At 44.4% G+C, this 26,421-nt stretch overlaps 2 protein-coding genes across 5 annotated transcripts in view; both read right to left on the minus strand.

The window, feature by feature from the left end:
- LOC137422651 (tumor necrosis factor receptor superfamily member 6-like) overlaps positions 1-26,421 on the minus strand; it is a 163,170-nt gene that overhangs the window by 82,649 nt on the left and 54,100 nt on the right. The window lies entirely within an intron of this gene.
- Positions 662-26,190, minus strand: LOC137421900 (uncharacterized). Of its 3 annotated transcripts, XM_078773127.1 has the most exons (7): positions 26,093-26,140; positions 7,146-7,289; positions 5,478-5,578; positions 4,244-4,739; positions 3,257-3,634; positions 1,457-2,719; positions 662-911 (listed from the first exon to the last, which is right to left on the minus strand). In XM_078773127.1, exons 1-4 carry the CDS (start codon positions 26,135-26,137, stop codon positions 4,268-4,270), a joined length of 762 nt encoding a protein of 253 aa, XP_078629253.1. In that variant the 5' UTR covers positions 26,138-26,140; the 3' UTR covers positions 662-911; positions 1,457-2,719; positions 3,257-3,634; positions 4,244-4,267. The 3 variants fall into 3 exon arrangements, with proteins under 3 accessions (XP_078629253.1, XP_078629255.1, XP_078629254.1); XM_078773129.1 differs by lacking the exons at positions 662-911; positions 26,093-26,140 and adding an exon at positions 26,153-26,190 and having other exon boundaries at positions 918-2,719; XM_078773128.1 differs by lacking the exon at positions 662-911 and having other exon boundaries at positions 918-2,719; positions 4,602-4,739.

The following is a 26,421-nucleotide window of genomic DNA, read 5'->3' on the forward strand; positions in this document are numbered from 1 at the left end:
AAACGGAGGGGCCTGTCAAAGATGTATATGGGCAATTCCACGGTTACTTACATTACATATACATATATAGATGCATTCATGTAATGTATTGTAACGTCAGTAACCGTGGAATTGCCCATATGCAGTATATCTTCCCTGCCCCTCCTCTCCACTCCCTAACCCTAACGCCGGGAGCTCCTGCTCGTATTGTATATGCACATAGATAGTGAACGTGTTTTTGGTTCAAACTCGTTATTTTTTGGAGTAATCGAGGCCGCTGTCATAAACCATTTTCTCTTCAAAATAAAAAAAACAAACTCCATCAAGGACCATTCTAGAAAACCTCATTCATTATTTACTTTTAACAATATGGATAAAGCAAGTCGCCGAGACAGGTGCTACTCTGCTTCTGTGGAAAGTCTGAGCCGGCTTTGCTTCATGCTGGTACTCCCTCAGACCCACCACCCAAATGGAGGTTCCTACCTGAGTAGTCACCATACCAGATGCGGAAGCTAATTGGACCAAACCAAATCTGTCCTTCAAGGGATGATTAATAGCTCAAGCCATTTCCGATCAGGGCAACTTTAATTACAGAGACCAAGTGACTTCACATGTGGATTTAACAAGTAAATGGTGAGAGAGAGTGAGAGCGAGAGTGAGAGCGAGAGAGAGAGAGAGGACAAAGGACGCAAAAGTATTTATTTACACAGTTTATTCGCAAAGATTTATTGATTTATTCACAAATCCTGTGTATCGGACGAATGGAATCTACTATTGTCCCATGTATTGTCCGATTTAGGTCTTGAAGTCCCATATTACATTGCGCGGATGTTCTGTGGTCCCTGCTGTGTAGACATCTGGAAGGCGAGATGAGAACAACTGATCTTGCTTCAACAGTTTATTGAGCATTGCAGGTGGAGATGGATGAAAAACTTTAAAGACACAACAAAAACTCTGCCAGGATGCAATCGTTGACAATTTAGGAATTTACAAACTTCAGGGTAATACTTTCATGTATTCAATGATAAATTCTGTTACCGTTACCGATACAATTTACTGCAGTTGAAGAGTAAATATTTTACCAATGCAATCTACTAGCAATTGAACAATTCCAATCAACTATCTTCTGTCATTAATTCAGGTGTTAACTAATAAAAATATTATCGTTAACCATTAAAGACATTATAGTTAATAACAATTCAACATTCCAATTTCACTAATGACGACAATTATTCTGTAGTTGACCAGTAATAATATTACCATAAATCAACCGGTAACCAATAGTAAAATTGTTCACCAATAAATGTACAATACATAGAGTACTTCTTGTTATTAATGAATACAACCGAATGTATCCGTCAATATAACAAGACCCAGAACAAGATGGGTGCAATACCCTGAGCATTCGTATTTCCATAGCAATGCAAACATTACAGCCATAACAGACAAAACAGTCAATTAAAACAAACAAACATACATTACGCCGCAGCGTGATCAATGCAACACTCATCCCCGGTGACAGTTACACGGACATGGTAGAGATAACGGACTAGTCCCAATGTCCACAACTCATCGGCCATCGACCGCATGGCTCGCATCAAGATGGCGGCACCTGTGACGATGAGGATCATGGGAGTTTATAAGTTTTTTGCGATAAATGCATTACAAGTATTTTACTTATCACGGTCATCTCACACGGATCATCCGAATATTCTCAAGTAACAACTTAAAAAAAAAACAAAAAAAAAAAACATTTGTTCAACCAATCAACTCCGTGCTCCGATAATTCACGGAAGTCGCCGACTGGCGAAATAACCGAGAATCATCGAGAATTCACAGAAGAACATTAATGAACGGATGAGGTCGATATCCACTTTACATTTACACGATAATTAATGTAAACTTGTACCATGTTTGGTCAAAATCCCATGTCTGGTTCGTAAGGTAGCTCGGTAACAGAATTTCTACCTCACGGGACCTCTGACCTTTAACCTCTTGATCCCATAATCCTAACAGTTCATCTTTACATCATTATACATGTTCCAAACTTGACTTGGATCCCTTCAGCCGTTCCTACGTTATCGTATAACGAAAACCTATCACGGACAGCCGAACGGACAACCCGGAACGGAAAACCTATCATTGGTTTATTACCAACAAGTGCATCATGTGTCGGTTGTGAAAACAAAATAAGTGATACTTGTCCTGACTCAGGCAAGAAAATGACACAACAGGGGTACTGCAGACAGAATGTGCAACAGGGGTACACCTGGTACCTTTCATCATGAGTTCCATGATTCTGTGTGTAAAGTACTGATGGCAAGAAGAAATTATGACACATTCCTTTATCAATCCCACTTCAAGAAAGGATATCACAACCACACGGATGTATCATTGGCTTTGTTGACATAACTTTGACCATGTTATTATGATTATATATATGGGTGTACATTTCAAACTGCATCGGTGAGCAATTCCGTGACCAAAACTCCATTATTCAGGACGAACACCTTATACAAGGTTTCTTGGTATTACGCGAATAAACATGAAATAAATTCAGGTGAATTTAGGTTAACCTCTATATGATTGCCATGCAAGAAACAAAGTTACACAGATTAATACTTCTCTTTTCTAATCTCAGATTCATCTTCATCTCTAATATTCCCCCATCAGCATCTTCATAACACTCCCCAGTTGAACGTCAACTTCATCTTGTCCTCGTTTTATAGATTTACAACGGCTGCAAAAAGAGAGACAGAGACATTGTAACTTCGACGTGTCTATGTAAGGATAAATACATGACAGCTGCATAGTTGGATGATAGCAATGAAAGAAAGACGTTTTGACCTTCATGTATTTGAGTAATGATGAAATCATGTGCTCCGCCCAATAACACGTGTGTTGGTGGCACATTTCCGGCCTGCCTTTGCCTTCCGGGTAAACCAGGTAAGGCTTCATGGTAAACCAGGTAAGGCAGGATATGAGTCAAAGGACATGCGAAATGCACCATGTGCTTCAAAGATCGTATGGTGGTTGGTTCAATAAGGCAGTGAGAGTGTGTGTTATTGAGCAATGTCATAAACCTTTGTGTGCGGAACAAGGCACAGTTATCGGGACTTTGTAATTAAAGGTGAATAAACCAAATAATTTACCGAGCTGGTGTGTTAAACATGTCACGTAATAGGTCATCAACAGTGACAATAAGTGTTTGTTCCGATGATGATGGTCGGGGTTCATGGCGATTAGCCGAAGTGGTCTGTCGTGGATGTGGGCCTACCTCATTATTTACAATTGGTCGTTGGTCTGCTTCATCGTCGGCTACTGGAGGTCCCACAATGTTCAATTCTTCACCCACTCCTCCTTGTTGTTGTTGGTGGTGGTGAGCGTCAGCTGTGTTATCTACAGCTCGAACTTGTGGATGCGGTGAGGGATTCTGTGACGGTGGTTGCATGATAGGCGCATCATGCAACCTACGCTCCGGCTTGACCAAGGACAAGTGAAATACTCGCGACACAGCCACCGATGATTCTGCACAATGTGAGAGTTTTGTCCACCCCGCGATGATCCACTTTACACCAGCATTTTGATAATGGCGCAGTACCAAGGTGACGTGATGGCGCAGCACGTCCTCGTCCCACATGACATCTTCGCCCATCTGCAAAAAGGGAACAGGATTTGTTTGAAGTGCATGTTGCAACATTCGCTAATGATTGTACTCTCAGGACATAGTGAGTTTAGGTGTGATATATATATATATACTGTATATAATTTTCCCTGCTAGAGCGGGGGTTAGCCTTGCGGGCCCCATGTCAATCATCATGGTTCCCTTTGTGAGGCAAGGTTTTTATGGCCGGATGCCCTTCCTGACACCAACCCTTTAGTCGCCTCTTAAGACACGCAGGGATACGGTGTACCTATTCTAAACCGGGGCACACACCGGCACGTTCATCCCAGGAAGCTGGTTCTCAATTGGCCGACCTCGGAAGGATGACAGCCTGAGTCAATCCCCCTGGCGTTAATTCAACGATCAACTGGGATTCAAACCCAGGATCCGAGGATCCCAAGCCGCACCCTAACCGCTAAGCCAACACCAGGCTGCACTTCATTTTAAAGTGTTACGGCATATTCTCCCCCCAGATTACACTGGAAATGTTTCGCTTCAACTGACATTTATATTCTGCAGTTACAAGCACATTTTGACCATCCTAAAATAGGAAAACCTAAAAGTTGAGGTCCATGATAGCAACGTTGGAAATGGTCTTACCGTGAGGTAGTCCTGATGCATGAATTATGTGCCCAGGTCCCTTGATAAATACTTCACACCTGAAATATTCATTTCGGCGGATGATACGCGGCAACTGAACACACACAAATACGTTGCCACTCGCACGTCCATAGCGAAGCAAGTCTTCGTATTCGGGTGTGCACCGTCACAACCTGCACTACCACATCCACTTTGGATGCTTTGGTGAATGAGGGCGATGTCACTCACGATGGCAAACAAAGCTGTCCTGTCTCCCTCTCGTACACGTGCCTGCGAATACTGGACGATTTTCATGCCTACCCAATCTGGAATAACAGGCAAAAACGGGCAAGCGGTTTCGATGATCGGCACCCCGTACCTGTGGTTATTAGTATATACTGGCTCGTTCACGAGGACAAATGCTCCAATCCAGCGCTGCGATTGTTTCTGGAATATGATGTTGCTTTCCTCTCTTGTTTTACACTTTATGTAAAACAATGAACCATCGCGAATTTCTCTGCAAGAACAGTCCACAGTTACGTTTATAACAGGTTGGTAACAAGCAATTCCTAGCAATACTGTATTGACATTACACACGTATATAATCATTATATGAAACGACGTCAATTGATCAATCAATAGTTCCGAGATGAGAATGTGCAAGCAATATGTTACATTATTTGAACATTATTGAGTGGAAACATTCAGTACTGTGTAGCGGTTACCGCTGGATGCACACAATCGCCTTGCACCGGCCAGAACACGGCCAGACGCGCCTCTCCCGGGCATGCCCGGACTCACTGTTCCCGGGCACGCCCGAACCTCCCGGGCACGCCCGGTCTCGTCTTTCCCGGGCATGCCCGCTCTCGCCTTTTCAGGGCTCGCCCAGAGCGTCCGGGCATGCCCGCTATCGCCTTTCCAGGGCTCGCCCAGAGCGCCCGGGCACGCCCAGCCTCGACTTGCCAGGCCGCAGCCAAACACGCCCGGGCAGGTCCAGACTCGCCTTTCCAAGGCTCGCCCTTGACACCCGGGCATGCCCGGTATAGCTTTTGCCGGGCAAACTTCCCGACATAAATGTGTATATATATTGCTGCCCGATAAACGGGCTTGTCAGAATACCTGAGCTGTTTTGTTTCAATAAAGGAACTCGGACGAATTCCGTCTTTGGTCGCGTCAATTCTTTCGACTCGCGTTGGAGCGCAGTTCCTTCAACAGTACACTTGTTAAAGACCATACGCAAACAAATGATACCCACCGGAGCAGTATTATTCGATCGAATACAATCTCTACTTTTCGGATCTTGACACCTGCTGATGTTGGCGTCCTTGTGGCTGTACCACGTTTGATGTGAAGAACCTGCAAGTCATGAAGATTTGACAATCAGTTGATGCTCATTATTTCATAGGGTGTCAAATTGTGACCGTTAATGACGGGAGCAGTTTTTAAATATTCATAATATTGTCGTGTTCCCGGGGGTGAACACCACTGGTGACAAATTAGCCAATCGAGCTTTACACTCCGAGGCGTTCTGTCAACAATGACAGACCTTCTTTATAAGCGCGAGGAGTGGTGGAGAGTGATGAGGCTCACCTGTACGGCGTACGCGGCATGGGTGGTTTTCCGAATCACCGACAAATAAACGGGACAGGGAGAGGAATAAAATGCAACAAATAAACTGGTTTAATAAAAATAAATGCAGGGAAGAAAGAATACATGGTAAAATATTCCAAAGTTGAGGATCGTCCACACAGACTGATTTGTCTGCGCACTCTGGGCTCCTCTTGCGGTCCTCGCATCCTGGCGGCCGTTGACGGCGAAACAAACAGGCCCACTCGGCCACACCGAGCCCCGTCATTCCACTCAGTCTGCACACGGCACCAGCACGACCGCCACGAGCAAACACCAAGAAGGAGAGAGTTAGTCTGCTTTTTTCCCAGCACCAGGACCCAAGAAAGCACGATTTTGACCGCCAACAATGATTGTCTGAACCAAGTGAGCCGCAAGGATGTCGACCGCTGGTGTTCATTCTCGGGACCAAGAACATGAACTGCGACCGCACGTGATCAAAGCCAGAGTCAAGAGGAAGATGCACCTGCTCGTGATGAATGTCCCAGGTGTAAGAGCGATAAATGAATGCCACCGCTAGTGATGAAATCCCCATGCAAGAGGACAAAATGTCGGGAATCAAGTCTTTCATTCTCAGTCCTCTTACGTCATCCGACGACCCCCGTGCATGCCCAATCAACGGCCGCCACCACATCACTCTATCGCCGTCTTGACCAATCATTCTTCGGGGCGTGGCCTCATCGCCACTTGCCGGCCTTTGTGATGGCTCGGCTGGCAGAACCCACAGTAGTTTTGAATGTCCTGCTTTTCAGTTTGTTTTATTGTTTATTGTTCGACTTCAGTTGTTTTATTCAGTGTTATTAATTATGGTGTCGATTGCTTGGCTTGGCGATGGTGTGTAGTGCGGTGTTATAAGGAACACAGGAAAAGATTACAGAGGCACTTACATACAGGGGATTAATTTCCCTTAATCCCTAACATCCTTAACAGGGGATAATCCCTAACTAATTAACATAACCCCACTCCTCGTCAGGGGGACAATGATACACTCTTACACGACATCCGGTCTGAACGGATCCATACTTATGGTACATAGGGTTTCTTCTTCTTCATGATAGTCGGAGCACACTACCTATACAATTCTAGCTGAACTACTATATACCATTGCTTGCCCCCCATAAACGTAACAGTATTAATGATTTGTGTGAAGGCTGCAAAACACCGTTTGCTGCGATAAACGTTCATTTGGTGATGACGTCAATCTTTATTATGACGCGGAGTTTACACATCATTATTGTCATTAGTACTATGGTACTGTTGATGAAACGTTCGTTGAAAGTACACAAGTACACTTCACCTGGGCCATCATGTATGTTGCATTTTCACACTTGATGCTTTGCAGACGAGTGAATGAAATCATCTTTGTGCCATCACGCATGACTCGCTGTACAGCCGCCTCCAAATTGTTGTCGTTCAAACATTTTATGATGAAGCGTGACATCTGTAAAATCAGTGTTATGTGAATTTACACAGTCATTTGAAGAGAGATAAGGAACAAAGCATAGCGTATGCAGAATGCCATGGAAGCAAAAACAATATTTACATGATGAAGCTGAAAGAGGCACGTGTGGGAAAAAGTTGCAAAGCACACAAACACACACATATATATATATATATATATATATATATATATATAACCTGGCCCCATCCTACCTGGCTGACCTCCTCTCCAGACACACTCCCACCCGCAACCTCCGCTCTGCTGGTACCAACCTCCTGACCCCCTCCATCCGGACCAAATTCAGATCCTGGGGGGACAGGGCCTTCTCCATCGCTGCTCCCACCCTCTGGAACTCACTACCTCACACCATCAGAGACTCCTCCTCACTCACCACATTCAAAACATCACTAAAGACCCACCTGTTCAACACTGCATTCAACATTCAACCCACAGCATTTAACCCCTGACTATCTCTTCTCCTTCTCCCTCCTTTTGCTTTAAATATTTCCCTATTGATTCTTGTCTTTTTGCAATTGTTGTTTTCATGTATTGTTATGCATTATGTTTGCCACTCTGTCAAAGCGCTTTTAGGCTTCTGGAAAAGCGCTATACAAAATAAATGAATTATTATTATTATTATTATATACATACACACACACACACACACACACACACACACACACACACACACACACACACACACACACGGCCAAAAAATATTGGCATCCATGCACGTTTTTCAAATAATGCACCATTTCTTCCAGACAATTGTTGAAATAAAAAATATTTTGGTTTGGTATTTGGTATTGTACACCGCTCCTTTCCTATGCCATCTCCAGGCATTGCAAATCGTCATTGCCGGGCACCAAAGGGGGCTCGGCAGTGACGCACGCTGAAAGAGAGTACTCAGTTTTCACTCTGGTTTCTTGTTTTCTTTCTTTCTTGTTTTCTTTCTTTCTTGTTTGTTTGTTTTCTTTCTTGTTTGTTTGTCCGGACGATATCTCAGCCATCCTTTGAGCTAGGAAGCTGAAATTTCGGCACCATAGTGAGCAAGTCCTTTGTCAAAAACGGTATTTTTTTTTTTGATTAATCAATAAATTGAGGAGTTATTTAATTATTAGCGATTAATTAAGTACTTATTTAATTAATCAAATTTCCTTTCTCTTCTGACCATTAACTCAGGCACCTTTTGAGTTAGGAAGCTGATATTTGGACATGCCAATGACCAGGTGATTTGGCTGCAAAGGATATTTTTGATTTATTAATTAATCAATTAATCGATGAATTATTTAATTATTCGATTAATGACAAAAAAAATTTTTTTTTTTAAGTTACAGATTCTGATGAAATAGTGGTAGTTTATGTGTTCTCTGACCAAATTGATTAATAATTTAATTTTTTTATGATTATTATTTATTTATTTTCATTATTAATCATTTATTTATTTTCTTTCTCATTTGGTCAATATCTCAGGCACCTTTTGAGCTGGGAAGCTAATATTTGGACATGAGTGACCAAGTGATGTGGCTATCAAGGATATTTTTGATTTATTGATTAATCATTTCATCTATTAATTATTTATTGATTAATCGATTAATTATTTATTGAGTAATCAATCAATTATTTATTTTTTTATTAATGACTTATTTAATTACATTTCTGAAAGATACATCTTCGGATGAAGCACTAGTGGTTTAGTTATGCTATTAGCTAATTGATTAAGAAAATATTTTGTGATAATCTTTTATTGATTTTAATTATACAATTAATCAATCAATTAGTGTACACCTCTCCCTCCCAATGCAGCCTCTATGAGCTGCACTGCGGTATTGCCGGGCGCCTGAGGCGCCCCGGCAATGCCGCGCTGTAGGATATTTAATTATTTGGCATGGGGGCGGTGTACTTTGAATGTATGTGTACTTGTTTTGGTTTTGGTTTGTATTTCTTTGGATTGCAGTGGAACAAAACAAAAAAAGCTGATCAATAACTAAATCTTAGCTTATTCCACACAGAAATCCTAAAATGTCCCAGACAATATTATTGGCACCTTTTAGAAGTTGTTAGAAATAATTAGATTTCAAGCAGGCGATGCGACTTTACTTTGGAATTGAACTCACCTGTTGCGAGTTACAGGTGCCTGCAATATAAAAATCACTCATTCAACTCGTTCAACCTTTACCCATTTCAAACGTTTACCGAATTCGAACCATTAATCAATTCAAATTAATGCAAAAGGAAGCGCTTGACTGCAGTTATTTTGTCGAAAGGCTGTGCTACTGTCGGGGATGTATCGATTGAAATGTCCACACACCAAGAGCAATTTGGATATTTTAATTCTCTGGAGAAGATTTGATTGAATACACACAAGGGTTACAACAAAGCTTAACAGTATACGATGCCGGAATACACGACCACAGAGCATCACAAAACGTTTCCCAGAAATCTTCTGCCCGATTCGGTTGCATCTCGTCTTTTTTTTTTCTTTTCTTTTTTGTATACAAGATCGCGGCTTGTGAAAGAGCTAACATTAATCACACAAAAGGGCAACCGACACATAAAACACAAAATAAGGGGAGCGGAACACAAGATGGGGAGAGAGGGGGAAGGACACAAACACAACATCATCAAGCAAGGACATCGAGAGAAATGTGGGAGGGGGTGGGCTTGGGGGGAGGTGGGAGAGGTATAAAACACATCAACACTGCAAGGACTTCCAGGAAAGAAGTTGGAATTTCAAAAAAGGTGTATCTGGGGTGAATTAGCAGGGGTAGAAAAGATCAAGGTTTTGGATGGGGGAAGATAAGAGATGGTGGTGAACAGCTGTTTTAAAGACCTGGAGGGAGGAGTGGGATTGAAGGGAGGTGTGGGGGAGACCTGGAGGGAGGAGTGGGGGAGTTTGTTCCAGAGGCGGGAGAAAAGGGGAAAGAAAGAGTGAAGGTGAGCAGAGAGCCTAGATTTTGGGAGTTTAACCATAAGAGGGTTGCTGGCAGATCTTGTGCGACCTGTAGGAATATTAGGGGGGTAGAGCACAGAGAGAGCTGGGGGAGCAAGGCCGGAGAGGAGTCGGTAGAAGACAGAAAGACCACCAACCTGCCTGCGGTGAGTGAGTAAAAGGCCCTCGGAGTTAGCTTCATCGCAGGAGATTCCAATGACTCTGAAAGCTTTGGTTTCAACAGCGTGAAGCCGAGCTAGGTGTGAGGCAGGAGCACCGGCCCAGAGGGGGGAACAATATTGCATTGAGCTGCAGATGAAAGCCTTGTATGTGGTGAGGAGCTCAGGTGTGTCAAGGAAGGACTTTGCACGACGGAGGATGCCCAGTCGGTGACTGGCTTTGGAGGCTAGCTTGGAAATGTGGATTTCCCAAGAAAGATCATGGCAGATAGTGAGACCCAAAAGCTTGAGCGACAGAACTTTTTGGAGAGGATTGTTGAGAAAGTGGATGGGAGGGTTTTCCAGTCTGTCTTTTCGGAGAGACATAGTAAGAGTGTGGGATTTGTCAGGATTGAAAGACATGTTCCACTTGTTTGATCAGTCTGTGATTTTGTCCAGGTCTGCAAAGAGTGAGGAGGCTGCAGACTGCCAATCTGAGGGATGAGGAATGGAGCGGCAGATGGTGGAGTCATCAGGAAAGAGATAGAGAGGATTTTCCAGAGAGTCAGAGAGATCATTGATGAAGAACAGAAATAGCACAGGGCCCAGAACACTACCTTGGGGAACTCCAGACAGAACAGGCAGGGGAGATGAGAGAAATCCATTCAGGGCCACACGTTGCCTACGACCAGAGAGTAAGTCCGCAAGCCATGAATGGAGATTTCCATGAATACCATAGGAGGAGAGTTTGGTGAGCAGAGCTGGGTGCCAGACCGTATCGAAGGCACGTGATATGTCAAGGGAGACATCTCTGATTTCCTGTTTGGCATTGAGGACCTCCATCCATTGTTGAGACAGCAGAAGCAGCATGTCCAGAGTAGAATGACCTGGTCTGAATCCAAATTGATGATCAGAGATCAAGCCATTGGAGAAGAGGAAGGATTTGATATCCGAAGCAATGATGGATTCCATGACTTTGCTGATAATTAGGAGCAGGCTGATTGGGCTGCAGCTGCAAGGATCTGTTTTTGCACCTTTTTTGTGTAAAGCGGTAATGTTTGCTGATTTCCAAGATGCTGGCAGATGACCTTGAGCAAAAGAGAGAGTGAAAAGAACAGAGAGAGGGTGAGATAGAGCGGCAGAGCAGGATTTAGGACCCGTGGGCTGATGCCGTCTGGTCCAGTTGTAGAATCAGAGTCAAGGTTTGACAAAACTTCTCCACCTTGTCAGGAGAGAAGGACACAGAGTCCAGGAGTAGTTGGGTTCGACTGGGAAAGGTGGGAACAGAGAGAGATGGGTTTGGGATACAAGATTTTGAGGCAAACACAGAGTTGAGGCATTCGGCTTTATCACATGCGGTGTCAACTGTCGCCATTTGAGGTAAGGGAGGGAATGGAGGGGAAACAAACACCAGAAACGGATTTGATGAGACGCCACCAGGATTTGGAGGAAGGAGACAGGTTTGAGAGTTCAATCTTGAGTGTGGAGAGATAGTGCTTCCTGGCACTCCTGAGGGTAGACACGCACTTGTTCCGAGCTTGGTGGAAGGAACTGAGATTGCCATCAGTTGGATTTGCCTTCCAAGAGGCAAAGGCAAGTTGTTTTAGGGCAACTGTCTCAATACAAGTTTCAGTGTACCATGGATGGGAGGAAGGGTAAGACAACTGAAGACGAGATGGGATAAATATGTGCATGAGAGAGAGCAGTTTGCTTTGGAAGAATTCCCAGGAAGAATTCATGACAGAGGCAGTAGAGATGGGAGACCAGTCCAGATGATTGATGGCTGCTTGCAGACCGTGCCAATCAGCCTGAGTGAAATGCCAGACTCGTCGGCGCTGAGGAGGCTCTCTGAGAATGGCCAGAGAGATGTCCACTTTAACAAGCACATGATCAGAAGAAGAGCAGCAGACATTTGCAGGGAAGTTTGTCATAACCAAGTCTAGAAGAGAAGATACTCCATTGACTGAGATCCGGGTCGGGAAATTGACAGATTGTGTCAGTCCCAATGAGTCGCAGAAGTCCTTTGCTGAGGTGCCATGGCTGGTGAGAGAGGAACCCACACCCAGCCAGCTGGCATGATGACAGTTGAAGTCGCCACATATGAGGAAGAGCGAGTTTGGATGAGTTGATAGAAGTTGGTTCATGTTGCCAGACAGCGAAATGTAAATGGAGTCATCACTGTTTGGAGGACGGTACAGAACACATATGAACAAAAGGTGGGAGCGGAGAGGAAGCCGTAGCCAGAGGTACTCCTGGGGGTGGGGTGGAGAGAGGGCAGTGCAAGGAGAGTGAGAAAGAGAGTTTTTGATAAAGATAGCAACCCCACCACCAGGACGAGGCTCAGGTCTATCATACCGGAGGAGGGTGTAACCAGGAAGAGATATTAAGAAATCAGAGACATCTTGAAGGAGGAAAGTTTCTGTTAAGCATATCAAGTCTGGATTGTCAGAAGCAACCTGAATGTAGAGATCAATCAGGTTTGAGCGAAGGCCCCGGTTGTTTGAGGTCCATGCCGTTAATGAGGTGAGAAGGGGAGCATCAGATGCAGGACAGGGGAGGGGTAGGATCAGATGAAGGATGAGAGGGGGATGTCGGGAGAGCAGTTGATAGTGTGTCAGAGATTACAGAAGAGTTACAAGAGAGGGAAGGATGATGAGGACGAAAGGTTTGATGGTGATGGGATGAGGCACAGTGAGGGGTTGTTTGAGGGGGGGGGGGGCAGAGAAAAGTAGAAGGTTGGGGGAGGTGGAGATATGAGATGGAAGGGAAACGAAGTGGGGAGGAGACAGCTTTGAGGAGGAGGTGGGAGGGGGGAGAATTTGGGAGGGATGGTTGGGGGGGAGATTAGAAGGGCAGAGGTTGGGGGGGAGTTTTGAATGGAAGGGGCAGGGGGGGGAGTTTAGGAGGGGAGGGGCATGGGGGGAGTTTAGGAGGGGAGGGGAAAGGGGGGAGATTTGGAAGGTAAGGGCAAGGGGGGAGATTTGGAGGGGATGGGGCAAGGTGGGAGGTTAGAAAGTGGATGATTAATGAAAGATGAACATTTATAACAAATTGGGTTTATTGTGATTTTCAAGTTAGTGATCCGTTTAAGAACGATGGAGGAGGGGTGGAATGAATGTGAATTTAGAGCATGTAGTGATTTAGAGTTATAAGAGATTGAATATTTTTTTGAAATGGAATGATTTGGAGAGCAAATTGAAAAAAGCCTTTTAAATAGGAAGAAAAACAGCGTGTTGTAATATACCACTGAATAAAACACTGCAGGGGAAAGTTTAAACATATTTAAACAGAACCGTGGAGAACAATCTTATATTCTCAAAAATACCAATGGGGAGAGGGAGCCTTGAGGGACAACCACGAGTCATGTGAACAGGGCAAAAGGTGGAAGGCAAGGAGATAATGGGGGCGGGGCGAGACAGCGCACTTGGGCAGAATCACACAATGGGCCAACTTCACACGTGGAGAATGGGAAATAAATGTTGTTGGTTTTTTTTTGTTTTGTTTTTTTTGGGGGGGGGGGGGGTTAAAACGTTAGACAAAGAGTAGATGTACGGGGAGGTTTGGGGGAGAAAGGGAAATCTAAAAACCTAGCAAAAACAGCGAGGGAAGAAACAAACTTCGACGGGGGACAGGGGAAGCCTGAAGCGAGGCCGCAACATGCGCGGCAAACAAACGATTAATTTATGAAAGCTTAACACTGAGAAACTTCCAAGGGACACACAATAGGTTCACACACCGAAAGATAAATACAGTTTCGACAAAATACAATTGTGAACAATGACTTAACTTTGAAAATGTGGAGAACGTGTGCAGCTTCGAAAATCCCTGCCGTCGTCTCGAAGATCTCGCGAGTACCTTTTATAGTGCTTCTTGAGACAAAATAAATGCTTCTGTGCTTTGAGTCGTCAGATTGGAAGATGAGAGGTTGTACAAGGAGTCAGGGATTTGAGGCAAGTTGTCGCTATCAGCATGGTAAAAACATCTGTTGTTAATTCAACTGAAGCCATTTGAGATAAGCTGTTGAAGATGAAAGGAATACACACATGGTGTTTTGCTGTACCGGCGCCTGAAGACTCTTGGCGGGCGAAACAACTTTGTTCTTTTACATATACTTTCTTTTCACAGATTATCAATGTAGCCTTTGTTCCTAAGTATTTCAAACCACAGCAACACACAATATCTAAAATTCATAATGCAGATTACTCAAAGACTTATCACTAACTAGCTGAACGCACCAGGCGTTGCCCGGGTTCTTTTTGAATGAATTTAATCTTCTGTACATAGGTCTTACTACTACAATTCAGCTTTTACTCACGGCCGTAGAAGATTGACTACTATAATTCAGCTGAGCTTTTAATTGTGAAATGGGCCCGGTCCGGCCGAGGCAGGCTCGACCGGCCTCGCCACCTAGCCTATAACCTTCCCGAGGCCCGTCCCGACATTTTTTGTTTTAGAGGTTTCCTCCTATCTTTCACCGTTCAGGAGATTAGCGCATGCAAACAAACAAACAAACAAAAACTTTCTTTTATATATATAATATAGATAGAAGATTATACTCTTGACCTATATTGGCAACATACATTTTGAAGATTATAATGATTGATGTGTCATGAGATGTGTGGAATAAAAACAACTAGTGGAAGATACCATCATTCAAAATTAGCCAAAAACTTTGAACAGCAACGACAGTTAACTTTTATTACTCCTGAGAATTAAAACATATGATGAAACAAATTTGAAACAAGATGTCGGTGATAATTCACCTCTTAACAAGAGAAACATCTCACTACAGGTGGGAGTCGAATCGGACTACCACACTAACAAATATTAAGTCGAGGGTGTCAATAATTTTGTGAATGCCTTTTTTTTTTTTACTGATTTAAAAGGATATTTTAAGTTCTGAATCAAAAACAATGGTTCTGTAATTACCTCCGCCACCAAAGGTGGATGGAGGTTATGTTTACGCGCCTGTCTGTATGTTTGTCTGTCTGTCTGTCTGACTGTGAACAAGGTATTTCAAAAAGTAGTGGACAGATTCAGGCAAAATTTGGCTGAGAGGTCGTGTATGTGACAAGGACGAAATGATTAGATTTTCGTGGAGATCCGGATTCGGATCCGGCTAGTAAAATTTTTGAAGTGATTCATAATAGTAAAAGTAAAAATAGTAAAATAGTAAAATAGTGTAAAATAGTAAAATAGTGTAAAATAGTAAAATAGTGTAAAATAGTAAAATAGTGTAAAATAGTAAAATAGTGTAAAATAGTAAAATAGTGTAAAATAGTAAAAAGAATTTAAGTGCTTCTTCACCATTGAGAGATAGGGCCAAAAACGATACACAGCAGGATGTCTCAAAAACTTATTGACGGATTTGGACGAAACCTGGTGGAGAGGTTGTATGTGTGACAAGGGCTAATCAATTCGATTTTGGTGAAGATCTGAAGACGGATTGGGATAACAGAATTATTTAGTTTTTAAGTGATTCTTCACCATTGAATGATAGGGCTAAAACCGATACAAAGCACGATATCTCAAAAAATTATGGACGGATTCGGACGAAAGTTGGTGGACCGATAGGGTGTGTCACAAAGACGAATCGATTCGATTTTGGTGAAGATCTGAATATGGATTCGGATACGAGAAATATTTATTTTTTAAGTGATTCTTCACCATTGAGAGATCCGGCGAAAAGCGATATTAACATGATATTTAAAAAAGTTATGCACGAGTTATGACTAAACTATAATTGCTCTAGCAGGGAAAATGGCCTTAAAATGCATGTTGTTGTTGTTGTTGTTGTTGTTGAGTTATGACTAAACTGGATGGAGGAGTTGGTTCGGTGGCAAGAACAAGCCAATTAGATTTTGGTTCAGCTCCGAATCCAGATCTGGTGCACGACCGAGTGCCTCCGAATCCAGGTATACACACCACCTCCGAATACACACTACCTCGAAATCCAGGTATACGCTCTACCTCCGAATCCAGGGTATCCACACCACCTCCGAATCCATGTATCCACACTACCTCCGAATCCAGGTATCCACACGACCTCCGAATCCAGGTATCCACACTACCTCCAAATCCAGGTATCCACACTACCTCGGAATCCAGGGATGCGCATTACCTCCGAATTTAGGGATATGCACTACCTCCGAATCCAGGTATACACACTACCTCCGAATCCAGGTATACACACTACCTACGAATCCAGGTATACAAACTACCTCCGAATCCAGGTATACACACTACCTCCGAATCCAGGTATACACACTACCTCCGAATCCAGGTATACACACTACCTCCGAATCCAGGTATACACACTACCTCCGAATCCAGGTGTACACTACCTCCGAATCCAGGTGTACACACTACCTCCGAATCCAGGTACCCACACTACCTCCGAATCCAGGGATGCGCATTACCTCCGAATTCAGGGATATGCACTACCTCCGAATCCAGGTATACACACTACCTCCTAATCCAGGTATACACACTACCTCCGAATCCAGGTATACACACTACCTCCGAATCCAGGTATACACACTACCTCCGAATCCGGGTGTACACACGACCTCCGAATCCAGGCATACACACTACCTCCGAATCCAGGTATACGCACTACCTCCAAATCCAGGTATACACACTACCTCCGAATCCAGGTATATGCACTACCTCCGAATCCAGGTATACACACTACCTCCGAATCCAGGTAGACACACTACCTCCGAATCCAGGTATACACACTACCTCCGAATACACACTACCTCCCAATCCAGGTATATGCACTACCTCCGAATACACACTACCTCGGAATCCAGGTATACACACTACCTCCGATTCAAGTATCCACACTACCTCCGAATTCAGGTATCCACACTACCTCCGAATCCAGGGGTACACACTACCTCCGAATCCAGGTGTACACACTACCTCCGGATCCAGGTATACACACTACCTCCGAATCCAGGTATCCACACTACCTCCGAATCCAAGGGTACACACTACCTCCGAATTCAGGTGTACACACTACCTCCGAATCCAGGTGTACACACTACCTCCGAATCCAGGTGTACACACTACCTCCGAATGCAGGTATACACACTACCTCCGAATCCAGGTATACACACTACCTCCGAATCCAGGTATACACACTACCTCCGAATCCAGGTGTACACACGACCTCCGAATCCAGGTATACACACTACCTCCGAATACAGGTATACACACTACCTCCGAATACAGGTATACACACTACCTCCGAATACAGGTATACACACTACCTCCGAATCCAGGTGTACACACTACCTCCGAATCCAGGTGTACACACTACCTCCGAATCCAGGTATACACACTACCTCCGAAACCAGGAAAACGCACCACTGAGTGCTGTTCTAGTTGTTACCTCTGCCACCGAAGGTGGAGGGAGGTTATATTTTCACCCGTCTGTCTGTCTGTCTGTCTGTGAACAAGATATCTCAAAATGTTGTGGACAGATTCGGCCGAAATTTGCCAGAGGTAGCCGATGTGAGATGGACGAAATGATTAGATTATGCTGAAGACATGAAGGTCGCACAAAACACTTTGTTCTTCGACTGAGGTATTCCATGTGACTTTTCAAAGTAATGAACTTTTTTTTCTTTTTTTTTGTATACAGAATCGAGGCTCGTGAAAGAGCTGACATTTATTTCACAAACAAATCAAACAGACAAACAAAATATATAAAAAGAGGGAGCGGAAGACAAGATGGGGAGAGAAGGGGAAGCACACAAACACAACATTTGAGAGCAGGGACATCGGGAGATGTGTAGGAGGGAGAGGGCTTGGGGGGAGGAGGCATGGGAAGGGGTGGGGTGGGAGAAGTATAAAACACAAGGACACCAAGGACTTCCAGGACAGAAGTTGGTATTTCAAAAAAGTGGATTTGGGGTGAAATTAGCAGGGGTAGAAAAGATCAAGGTTTTGGATGGGGGAAGATAAGAGATGGTGGTGAACAGCTGTTTGAAAGACCTGGAGGGTGGAGTGGGATTGAAGAGAGTGAGGGAGTTTGTTCCAGAGGCGGGAGAAAAGAGAAATGAAGGAGTTAAGGTGAGCAGAGATTCTTGATTTTGGCAGTTTAACCATAAGAGGGTTGCAGGCAGATCTTGTGCAACCTGTAGGAATATTTGGGGGACAGAGCCCAGAGGGAGCTGGGGGGGGGGGGGGGGGGGGAGCAAGGCCGGAGAATAGTCGGTAGAAGACGGAAAGACCACCAACCTGCCTGCGGTGAGTGAGTGAGTGAGAGGCCCTTGGAGTTAGCTTCATCGCGGGAGATTCCAATGATTCTGAACGCTTTAGTTTCAACAGGGTGAAGATGAGCTGGGTGTGAGGCAGGAGCACCAACCCAGAGGGGAGAGCAGTATTCCATTGAGCTGCAGATGAAAGCCTTGTGTGTGGTGGGGAGCTCAGGTGTGCCAAGGAAGGACTTCGCACGACGGAGGCTGCCCAGTCGGCGACTGGCTTTGGAGGCCAGATTTGAAATGTGGTTTTCCCAAGGAAAGATCATGGCAGATAGTGAGACCCAAAAGCTTGAGTGACAGAACTTCTTGGAGAGGATTATTCAGAAAGTAGATGGGAGGGTTGTCCAGTCGGTCTTTTCGGAGAGACATCGTAAAAGTGTGAGATTTGTCAGGATTGAAAGACATGTTCCACTTGTTTGCCCAGTCTGTGATTTTGTCCAGGTCTGCAGAGATTGAGGAGGCTGCAGACTGCCGATCTGAGGGATGAGGAATGGAGCGACAGAGAGTGGAGTCATCAGCAAAGAGATAGAGAGGATTTTCAAGAGAGTCAGAGAGATCATTGATGAAGACCAGAAAAAGCACAGGGCCCAGAACACTACCTTGGGGAACTCCAGCCTGAACAGGAAGAGGAGATGAGAGAAACCCATTCAGGGCCACACGTTGACTATGACTAGAGAGGAAGTCCGCCAGCCATGCGTGGAGATTTCCATGGATACCATCGGAGGATAGTTTGTTCAGCAGAGCGGGGTGCCAGACCGTATCGGAGGCACGTGATATGTCGAGGGAGACCGCTCTAATTTCCTGTTTGGCATTGAGGACCTCCAGTCCTCCATCCATTGTTGAGAAAGCAGAAGCAGCATGTCCAGAGTAGAGTGACCAGGTCTGAAACCAAATTGATGATCAGAGATCAAGCCATTGGAGAAGAGGAAAGATTTCATATCCGAAGCAATGATGGAATTCCATGACTTTGCTGATAATTGGGAGAAGGCCGATTGGTCTGTAGTTGCTAGGATCTGTTTTTGCACCTTTTTTGTGCAAAGCAGTGATGTTGGCTGATTTCCAAGCAGATGGCAGATGACCTTGAGCAAAAGAGAGGGTGAAGAGAACAGAGAGAGGGAGTGAAAGAGTGGAAGAACAGGATTTTATGACCCGTGGGCTGATGCCGTCAGGTCCAGTTGCAGAATCAGAGTCGAGGGTTGACAGAAACTTTTCCACCTCGTCAGGAGGAAAGGACACAGAGTCCAGGAGCAGCTGGGTACGACTGGGTACGGTAGGTACAGAGAGGGATGGGTTTGGGGACACAAGATTTAGAGGCAAACACAGAGTTGAGTCACTTGTGACTTTTGACACTTTACACAAACATCAACTGTGTTCAAAGAACGAAAACGTGTCGGAGCTCCTTCTGTGCAATGTTTGACACCTGTTTTCAAATCACTAAAGATCTGACTGCGCCACCTTCCGGAGGATGAATGCAACAACAATGCCGAGCGCGTAATTGTACACGACCAGGTTATCTCTTTAATGTTTGACCTCACTCTTTTCCAATGCACAAACCTGTCGCTTGTTAACTGAAATGTTGCTCAAGCACAAGTTTTAACCTTAACGTGGTGGCTTTGCCGTAAAGACGAAATCTCGACACATCGACAACACAATGAGTCAAATGAAAGAGTGAAGCGAACGACAATGGAGCGAAATCGAGTGGAGCGAAGGCGAGTGCAGCGAAGGTGAGTGCAGTGAAGGTGAGTGGAGCGAAGGTGAGTGCAGCGAAGGTGAGTGCAGCGAAGGTGAGTGGAGCGAAGGTGAGTGGAGCGAAGGTGAGTGGAGCGAAGGTGAGTGGAGCGAAGGTGAGGGCAGCGAAGGTGAGGGCAGCGAAGGTGAGGGCAGCGTAGGTGAGGGCAGCGAAGGTGAGGGCAGCGAAGGTGAGGGCAGCGAAGGTGAGTGCAGCGTAGGTGAGGGCAGCGAAGGTGAGGGCAGCGTAGGTGAGGGCAGCGAAGGTGAGGGCAGCGAAGGTGAGGGCAGCGAAGGTGAGGGCAGCGAAGGTCAGGGCAGCGAAGGTGAGTGCAGCAAAGGTGAACACAATGAAGGTGTTTACAGAAAAGCCAAACTCATCATGTGGTAGCAGTATGTGGATGGAGGTTATGTTTTCACCCCTGTCTGTCTGTCTGTTTGTCTGTGAACAAGATGTCTGAAAAAGTTGTGGACGGATTGGGACGAAATTTGGCAGAGATGTAGCATATGTAACAAGTAGGAAATGATGAGATTTTGGTGAAGGTCCGGATTCATATCCGGCTGGTAGAATTTTAAAATAATTCTTCACCATTGAGAGATGGGGACATAGGCTCGTAGCTTTTGCTTTTGTTCTCATCAGCATTGACTTCCGTGATTGGTCGCTCCGGTCCATAAAGCACAACGCTCGATTCAATCAGTATGAATTCGTTTTTCTCTGCAATTCTTGGTCCGATTTCACAACGTTGTGCACGGGATATGACAAAACTGGGTGGATGAGATGGATAAGTGACAAGAACAAGATCATTACATTTTGGTTCAGATCCAAATCCAGATCTGGCCTATCAGTGGATACAAAACAAACTATTCAACCTGGCGGAGGTATGCGCTCTACCAGGTGCTGTTCGAGTTATGTACGTCTGTGTCTGCATGTGTGTTTATGTGTGTGTGTCTGCATGTGTGTTTATGTGTTTATGTGTTTATGTGTGTGTGTGTGTGTGTGTGTGTGTGTGTGTGTGTGTGTGTGTGTGTGTGTGACATTCCTATTGCGAGTAAAGTTGGAATAAGTGATGTTGCATTGATGGGTTGACTGACTGCCTGGACGCAACTGAGGTTGTGGATCTACTGATGTACTATCTATTGATGTGGATCCATGATCGAGGTTGTGGTTCCGCCGTTTGGAGAGGTCCTGGGCTGAAAGGATTGAAACCTCGAGAAAGAACGGTGCCCAGCTGATGATCCATGCAGTCGGGAAACTAGTCAGTTGCTTACGGGTTGAGGTTCTTGCTTTAGGTGGAGAAACTATGTTTGAGGTTTACAATTTAAATAAAGTTGAATATGGGATGTTGTGACATTACCATCATTTACAACAATCCTTTAAATTATATATATTTAAGTTTAGGAACAACTGATACTGTACAATTAATTGTGTGTGTGTGTGTGTGTGTTTATGTGTTTATGTATTTATGTATGTGTGTGTCCATGTGTATGTTTATGTATAGTCACATGAAAAAGTAAGTACACCCCATGTAAAGTTTAGACTTTTTCAACATATTTCAACATTCAGCTATTTGATCTTCATTTCAACAATATTGATAGATAAAGGTGATATAATATAACAAATATCAAGAAACATTTACATTTTGTAGTCCATTGTATAATTTAAATAAACATAAATGCAAATTTCGCATGTGGAAAAAGTAAGTACACCCTTGGCTCTAATCGGTGGTATTGACCCCTTTGGCAGAAACAACCTCAAGTCGGCGTTTCTTATAACTGTCTAACAGTCTCTGACATCGACTGGGAGAAATATTTCCCACTCCTCCATGCAGAATTCTTTCAGCCGTGCGATGTTTGAGGGGTTTCTTGCATGCACAGCTCGTTTCAAATCCCCCCACAACATCTCGATGGGATTTAGATCCGGGCTTTGACTTGGCCATTCCAGAACACTCCATTTCTTTCTTTTCAGCCATTCCTTGGTGGATTTACTGGTATGTTTAGGGTCATTGTCATGTTGCAAGGTCCACCTTCGGTTGAGCTTCAACTTTCCGACAGGTGGCCTCACATTATTCCCAAGCACCCTCTGGTACAATGAAGAATTCATAGTGGATTTTATGATGGAGAGCTGCCCAGGCCCTGATGCAGCAAAACTGCCCCAAACCATAATATTTCCACCACCATGCTTTACAGTTGGTATCAGGTTCTTGTGGTCAAATGCTGTCTTTGGTTTTCGCCAAACATGTCTTCTGGTACTGTGGCCAAATAGCTCTACCTTTGACTCATCTGTCCAGAGCACATTGTTCCAGAAGTGCTGGTCTTTGCCTAGGTGTTCACTGGCAAACTTTAGTCTTGCCCTGATGTTCTTTCTGGACAGTAAAGGTTTCCTCCTGGCACACCTCCCATGTAGATCAAATTTGTGCAGCCTCTTTCTAATGGTAGACTCGTGCACTTTGACATCAACCGTGGCAAGAGCTACCTGTTGTTCCCTTGATGACATTCTGGGGTTCTTCGAGACTTCTTTCAGCATCTTGCGGTCTGCTCTCAGGCTGAACTTGCTGGGGCGGCCTGGCCTGAACAAGTTGGCAGTTGTTTGGAATCTTCTCCACTTGAAGATGATCTTCCAGACAGTCGAATGATTGATTTCAAATTGTTTGGAGATCTTTTTAATCCCTTCCCAGACTCGTAGGCATCTATAACCTTCTTTCTGAAGGCATCAGAGCTCTTTTGATTTTGGCATGGTGACGCCACACACTTCAACAACAAAGAGCAAACCAAACTAAATGTCTGAGGTTTAAATAAGACAGGTTCCTCCAAGATCCTCTTTAACGATGTTCTAATCATTTGCACCTGAGCTGGTGCACCTGATTCTAATTTTAGGTATTTGAAGTAGTGATAAATGTAGGGGTGTACTTACTTTTTCCACATGCGAAATTTGCATATATGTTTATTTAAATTATACAATGGACTACAAAATGTAAATGTTTCATGATATTTGTTATATTATATCACCTTTATCTATCAATATTGTTGAAATGAGGATCAAATAGCTGTATGTTGAAATATGTTGAAAAAGGCAAAACTTTACATGGGGTGTACTTACTTTTTCACATGACTGTATGTGTGTGTCTATGTGTATGTTTATGTATGTTTGTGTGGTTGTATGTGTGTGTTTGTCTGTGTGTGTGTGTCTATGTGGCTGTGTGATCTAACATGTAATAATGTCATGCATGTTATGATCCTTCCACAATGCCTTGATCCAACATGTTATTAAATCTTGCATGTTCTGATCCTTTCAATTACCTGATCTAACATGTTTTATATCATGCATGTTTTGATGCTTTCAATGACCTCATCTAACTTAAGTAATAGTTATAATAATTGTCAATAATAATAAGTATAACAAGTCAGGAGACGACGATGGTTCACGATCGAGCGGTATTCAATGGCAAAGGACGGACTATAACCGAAACAGGCCCGGACAGGCCAGGCCTGGAAATGTCAAAACGAAGGTTACTGACCTTCAAATGAGATATAAAATAATGTATAATCAGTTATGAGGTTAGCTAGCTACACAATACCGAAAATTCGGTGAAAAATGAAATAAATAAATAATAATAATAATAATAATTAAAAATGAAAAATCGAGCTCCGTGGGGCTAGACACAAGACATTGGCCGAACCAAATATCGAAACCCCCGTCAGATTCCACCAAACCCCTTGGAGAAGATGTAGCTTGAAATCGATTACCCCCCTAAAAATATCTTTTTTGGGCGTGGCTTCGCCCACAATGGGCGCAATACGCCCACTCTAGGCAGGACACAACTAGATCATGATATCAACCTCCCATCCAAGTTTCATCAAGATCGGATGATATCATCGGGTAGTTATGCTGCGGACAGACAGACACACAGACACACACACACAGACAGGCGCACACACATGACTCCCCCTGCCGCTCCTGTACTCAGCAGGTGTGGTAGGAGGACAAATAGACAAAGGAAGGGTTATTGTGTCTCCGTGTTGATAGGAAAAGTACACAAACATAGGATTATTGTTTATCCCTGTCAATAGTCTGAATATTGTACCGAGACAGACGGACAGTCATTGTATTTAGCCGTATGATTAAAAATAAGGAAGATAGCGGGAACGTTTGGACTGATGTAGTTAATGGGCACCTCGGCTTTTTCCATTTTGTGGGCGCCATGACATGCACTAACGGGAGGCATGTTCTCGCCAATGGATCACGTGATAATTGTGGGTCGAGCTGATCTGCGTTGTCGCTTCATGTCGAGATCAAGGCCCGAATTGGGCAGGGGGGGCCGCATGTTGTGCTTCCAGATGTGGTGATCAGTGTCGGCGGTACTGCAGCTGCAGTGGTGTTTATTCGCTTTGTTTACGTGTTGATGCTCAATAGCGGTGTCCCTCCATGTTCTGTGCTGTCTTCAACACTCTTCCTTCTTTTTATCAATGACCTTCTTTCTACAAACAACTAAATGCACTCGTATGTTGATGACTCGACATCACATTCGTCCGTTTTTCCCATCTGCCTATCTTCCCTCACACAAACGACACCTCGTTTCATCACTTCCACCTCTTTAAATTCAGATTTGGACAAGATTTCCCAGTGGGACAAATACAATCAGGTGAAGTTTAATGCTTCTAAAACTCAATTTCTTCCCATCTCACCAATTTCTTCCCATCTCACCAATTTCTTCCCATTTCTCAATGGAATACTGCTCTCCCCTCTGGGCTGGTGCTCCTGCCTCACACCCAGCTCGTCTTCACGCTGTTGAAACCAAAGCGTTGAGAATCATTGGAATCTCCCGTGATGAAGCTAACTCCAAGGGCCTTTCACTCACTCACCGCAGGCAGGTTGGTGGTCTTTCCGTCTTCGACCTACTCCTCTCCGGCCTTGCTCCTCCAGCTCTCTCTCGGCTCTGTCCCCCAAATATTCCTTCAGGTCGCACAAGATCTGCCGACAACCCTCTTTCGTGAAACTGCCAAAATCAAGACTCTCTGCTCACCTTCACTCCTTCATTCCTCTTTTCTCCCGCCTCTGGAATAAACTCCCTCACTCTCTTCAATCCCACTCCACCCTCCAGGTCTTTAAAACAGCTGTTCACCACCATCTCTTATCTTCCCCCATCCAAAACCTTGATCTTTTCTACCCCCGCTAATTTCACCCCAAATCCACTTTTTTGAAATACCAACTTCTTTCCTGGAAATCCTTGGTGTCCTTGTGTTTTATACTTCTCCCACCCCCCCCCCCCCCTTCCCATGCCTCCTGCCCCCAAGCCCTCTCCCTCCCACACATCTCCCGATGTCCATGCTCTCAAATGTTGTGTTTGTGTGCTTCCCCTTCTCTCCCCATCTTGTCTACCGCTCCCTCTTTTTATATATTTTGTTTGTCTGTTTGATTTGTTTGTGTGATAAATGCTCTTTGATGAGCTCTTTTGCACTTTCACGAGCCTCGATTCTGTATTCAAAAAAAACCAAAAAAAAAAACCGCCCTCCCTCATAACTTGTCCAGCCTGGACAGGGTGATACGATAATACTCTTTTTTTATGGGGCCTAAACTCCACCACAGGTTTACGAGTCGTGGATACATTACATTTTATAGATCTGACACAACAAGATCCGACGAAAAGCTCCGTGAATTGTCGATTACGGTCCATTTTACGTACAAAGCAGAAATAAAACACTTGTACAGCACACCTGGATATCATTGGATGGTGGCTCCTGTCCACATCTCCACAACATAGAAAGCATACTCACCTCAAATGAAGGATCTGCTGATCGTGCCGACTCCTCCCGAAGGTGCCGCCGACCAATCACGTTACCCTCGATCGTGCCGACTCCTCCCGAAGGTCCCGCCGACCAATCACGTTACCCTCGATCGTGCCGACTCCTCCCGAAGGTCCCGCCGACCAATCACGTTCCCCCTCTATCGTGCCGACTCCTCCCTAAGGTCCCGCCGACCAATCACGTTACCCTCGATCATGCCGACTCCTCCCGAAGGTCCAGCCGACCAATCACTTTCCCGC

This window comes from Myxine glutinosa, chromosome 2, assembly GCF_964187855.1.
Source record: "Myxine glutinosa chromosome 2, kmMyxGlut1.1, whole genome shotgun sequence".
In the NCBI taxonomy this organism is placed as follows: domain Eukaryota; kingdom Metazoa; phylum Chordata; class Myxini; order Myxiniformes; family Myxinidae; genus Myxine; species Myxine glutinosa.

What these genes read in the sequence shown, in the direction of transcription:
- LOC137421900 (XM_078773127.1), bottom strand. Translation starts at nt 26,137, where the DNA reads ATGTTGTGGAGATGTGGACAGGAGCCACCATCCAATGATATCCAG. An exon ending in CACCATCCAATGATATCCAG is followed by an intron (nt 7,290 to 26,092) that starts GTGTGCTGTACA and finishes CTGATTTTACAG; the next exon opens with ATGTCACGCTTCATCATAAA. An exon ending in GATCGAATAATACTGCTCCG is followed by an intron (nt 4,740 to 5,477) that starts GTGGGTATCATT and finishes CTGTTCTTGCAG; the next exon opens with AGAAATTCGCGATGGTTCAT.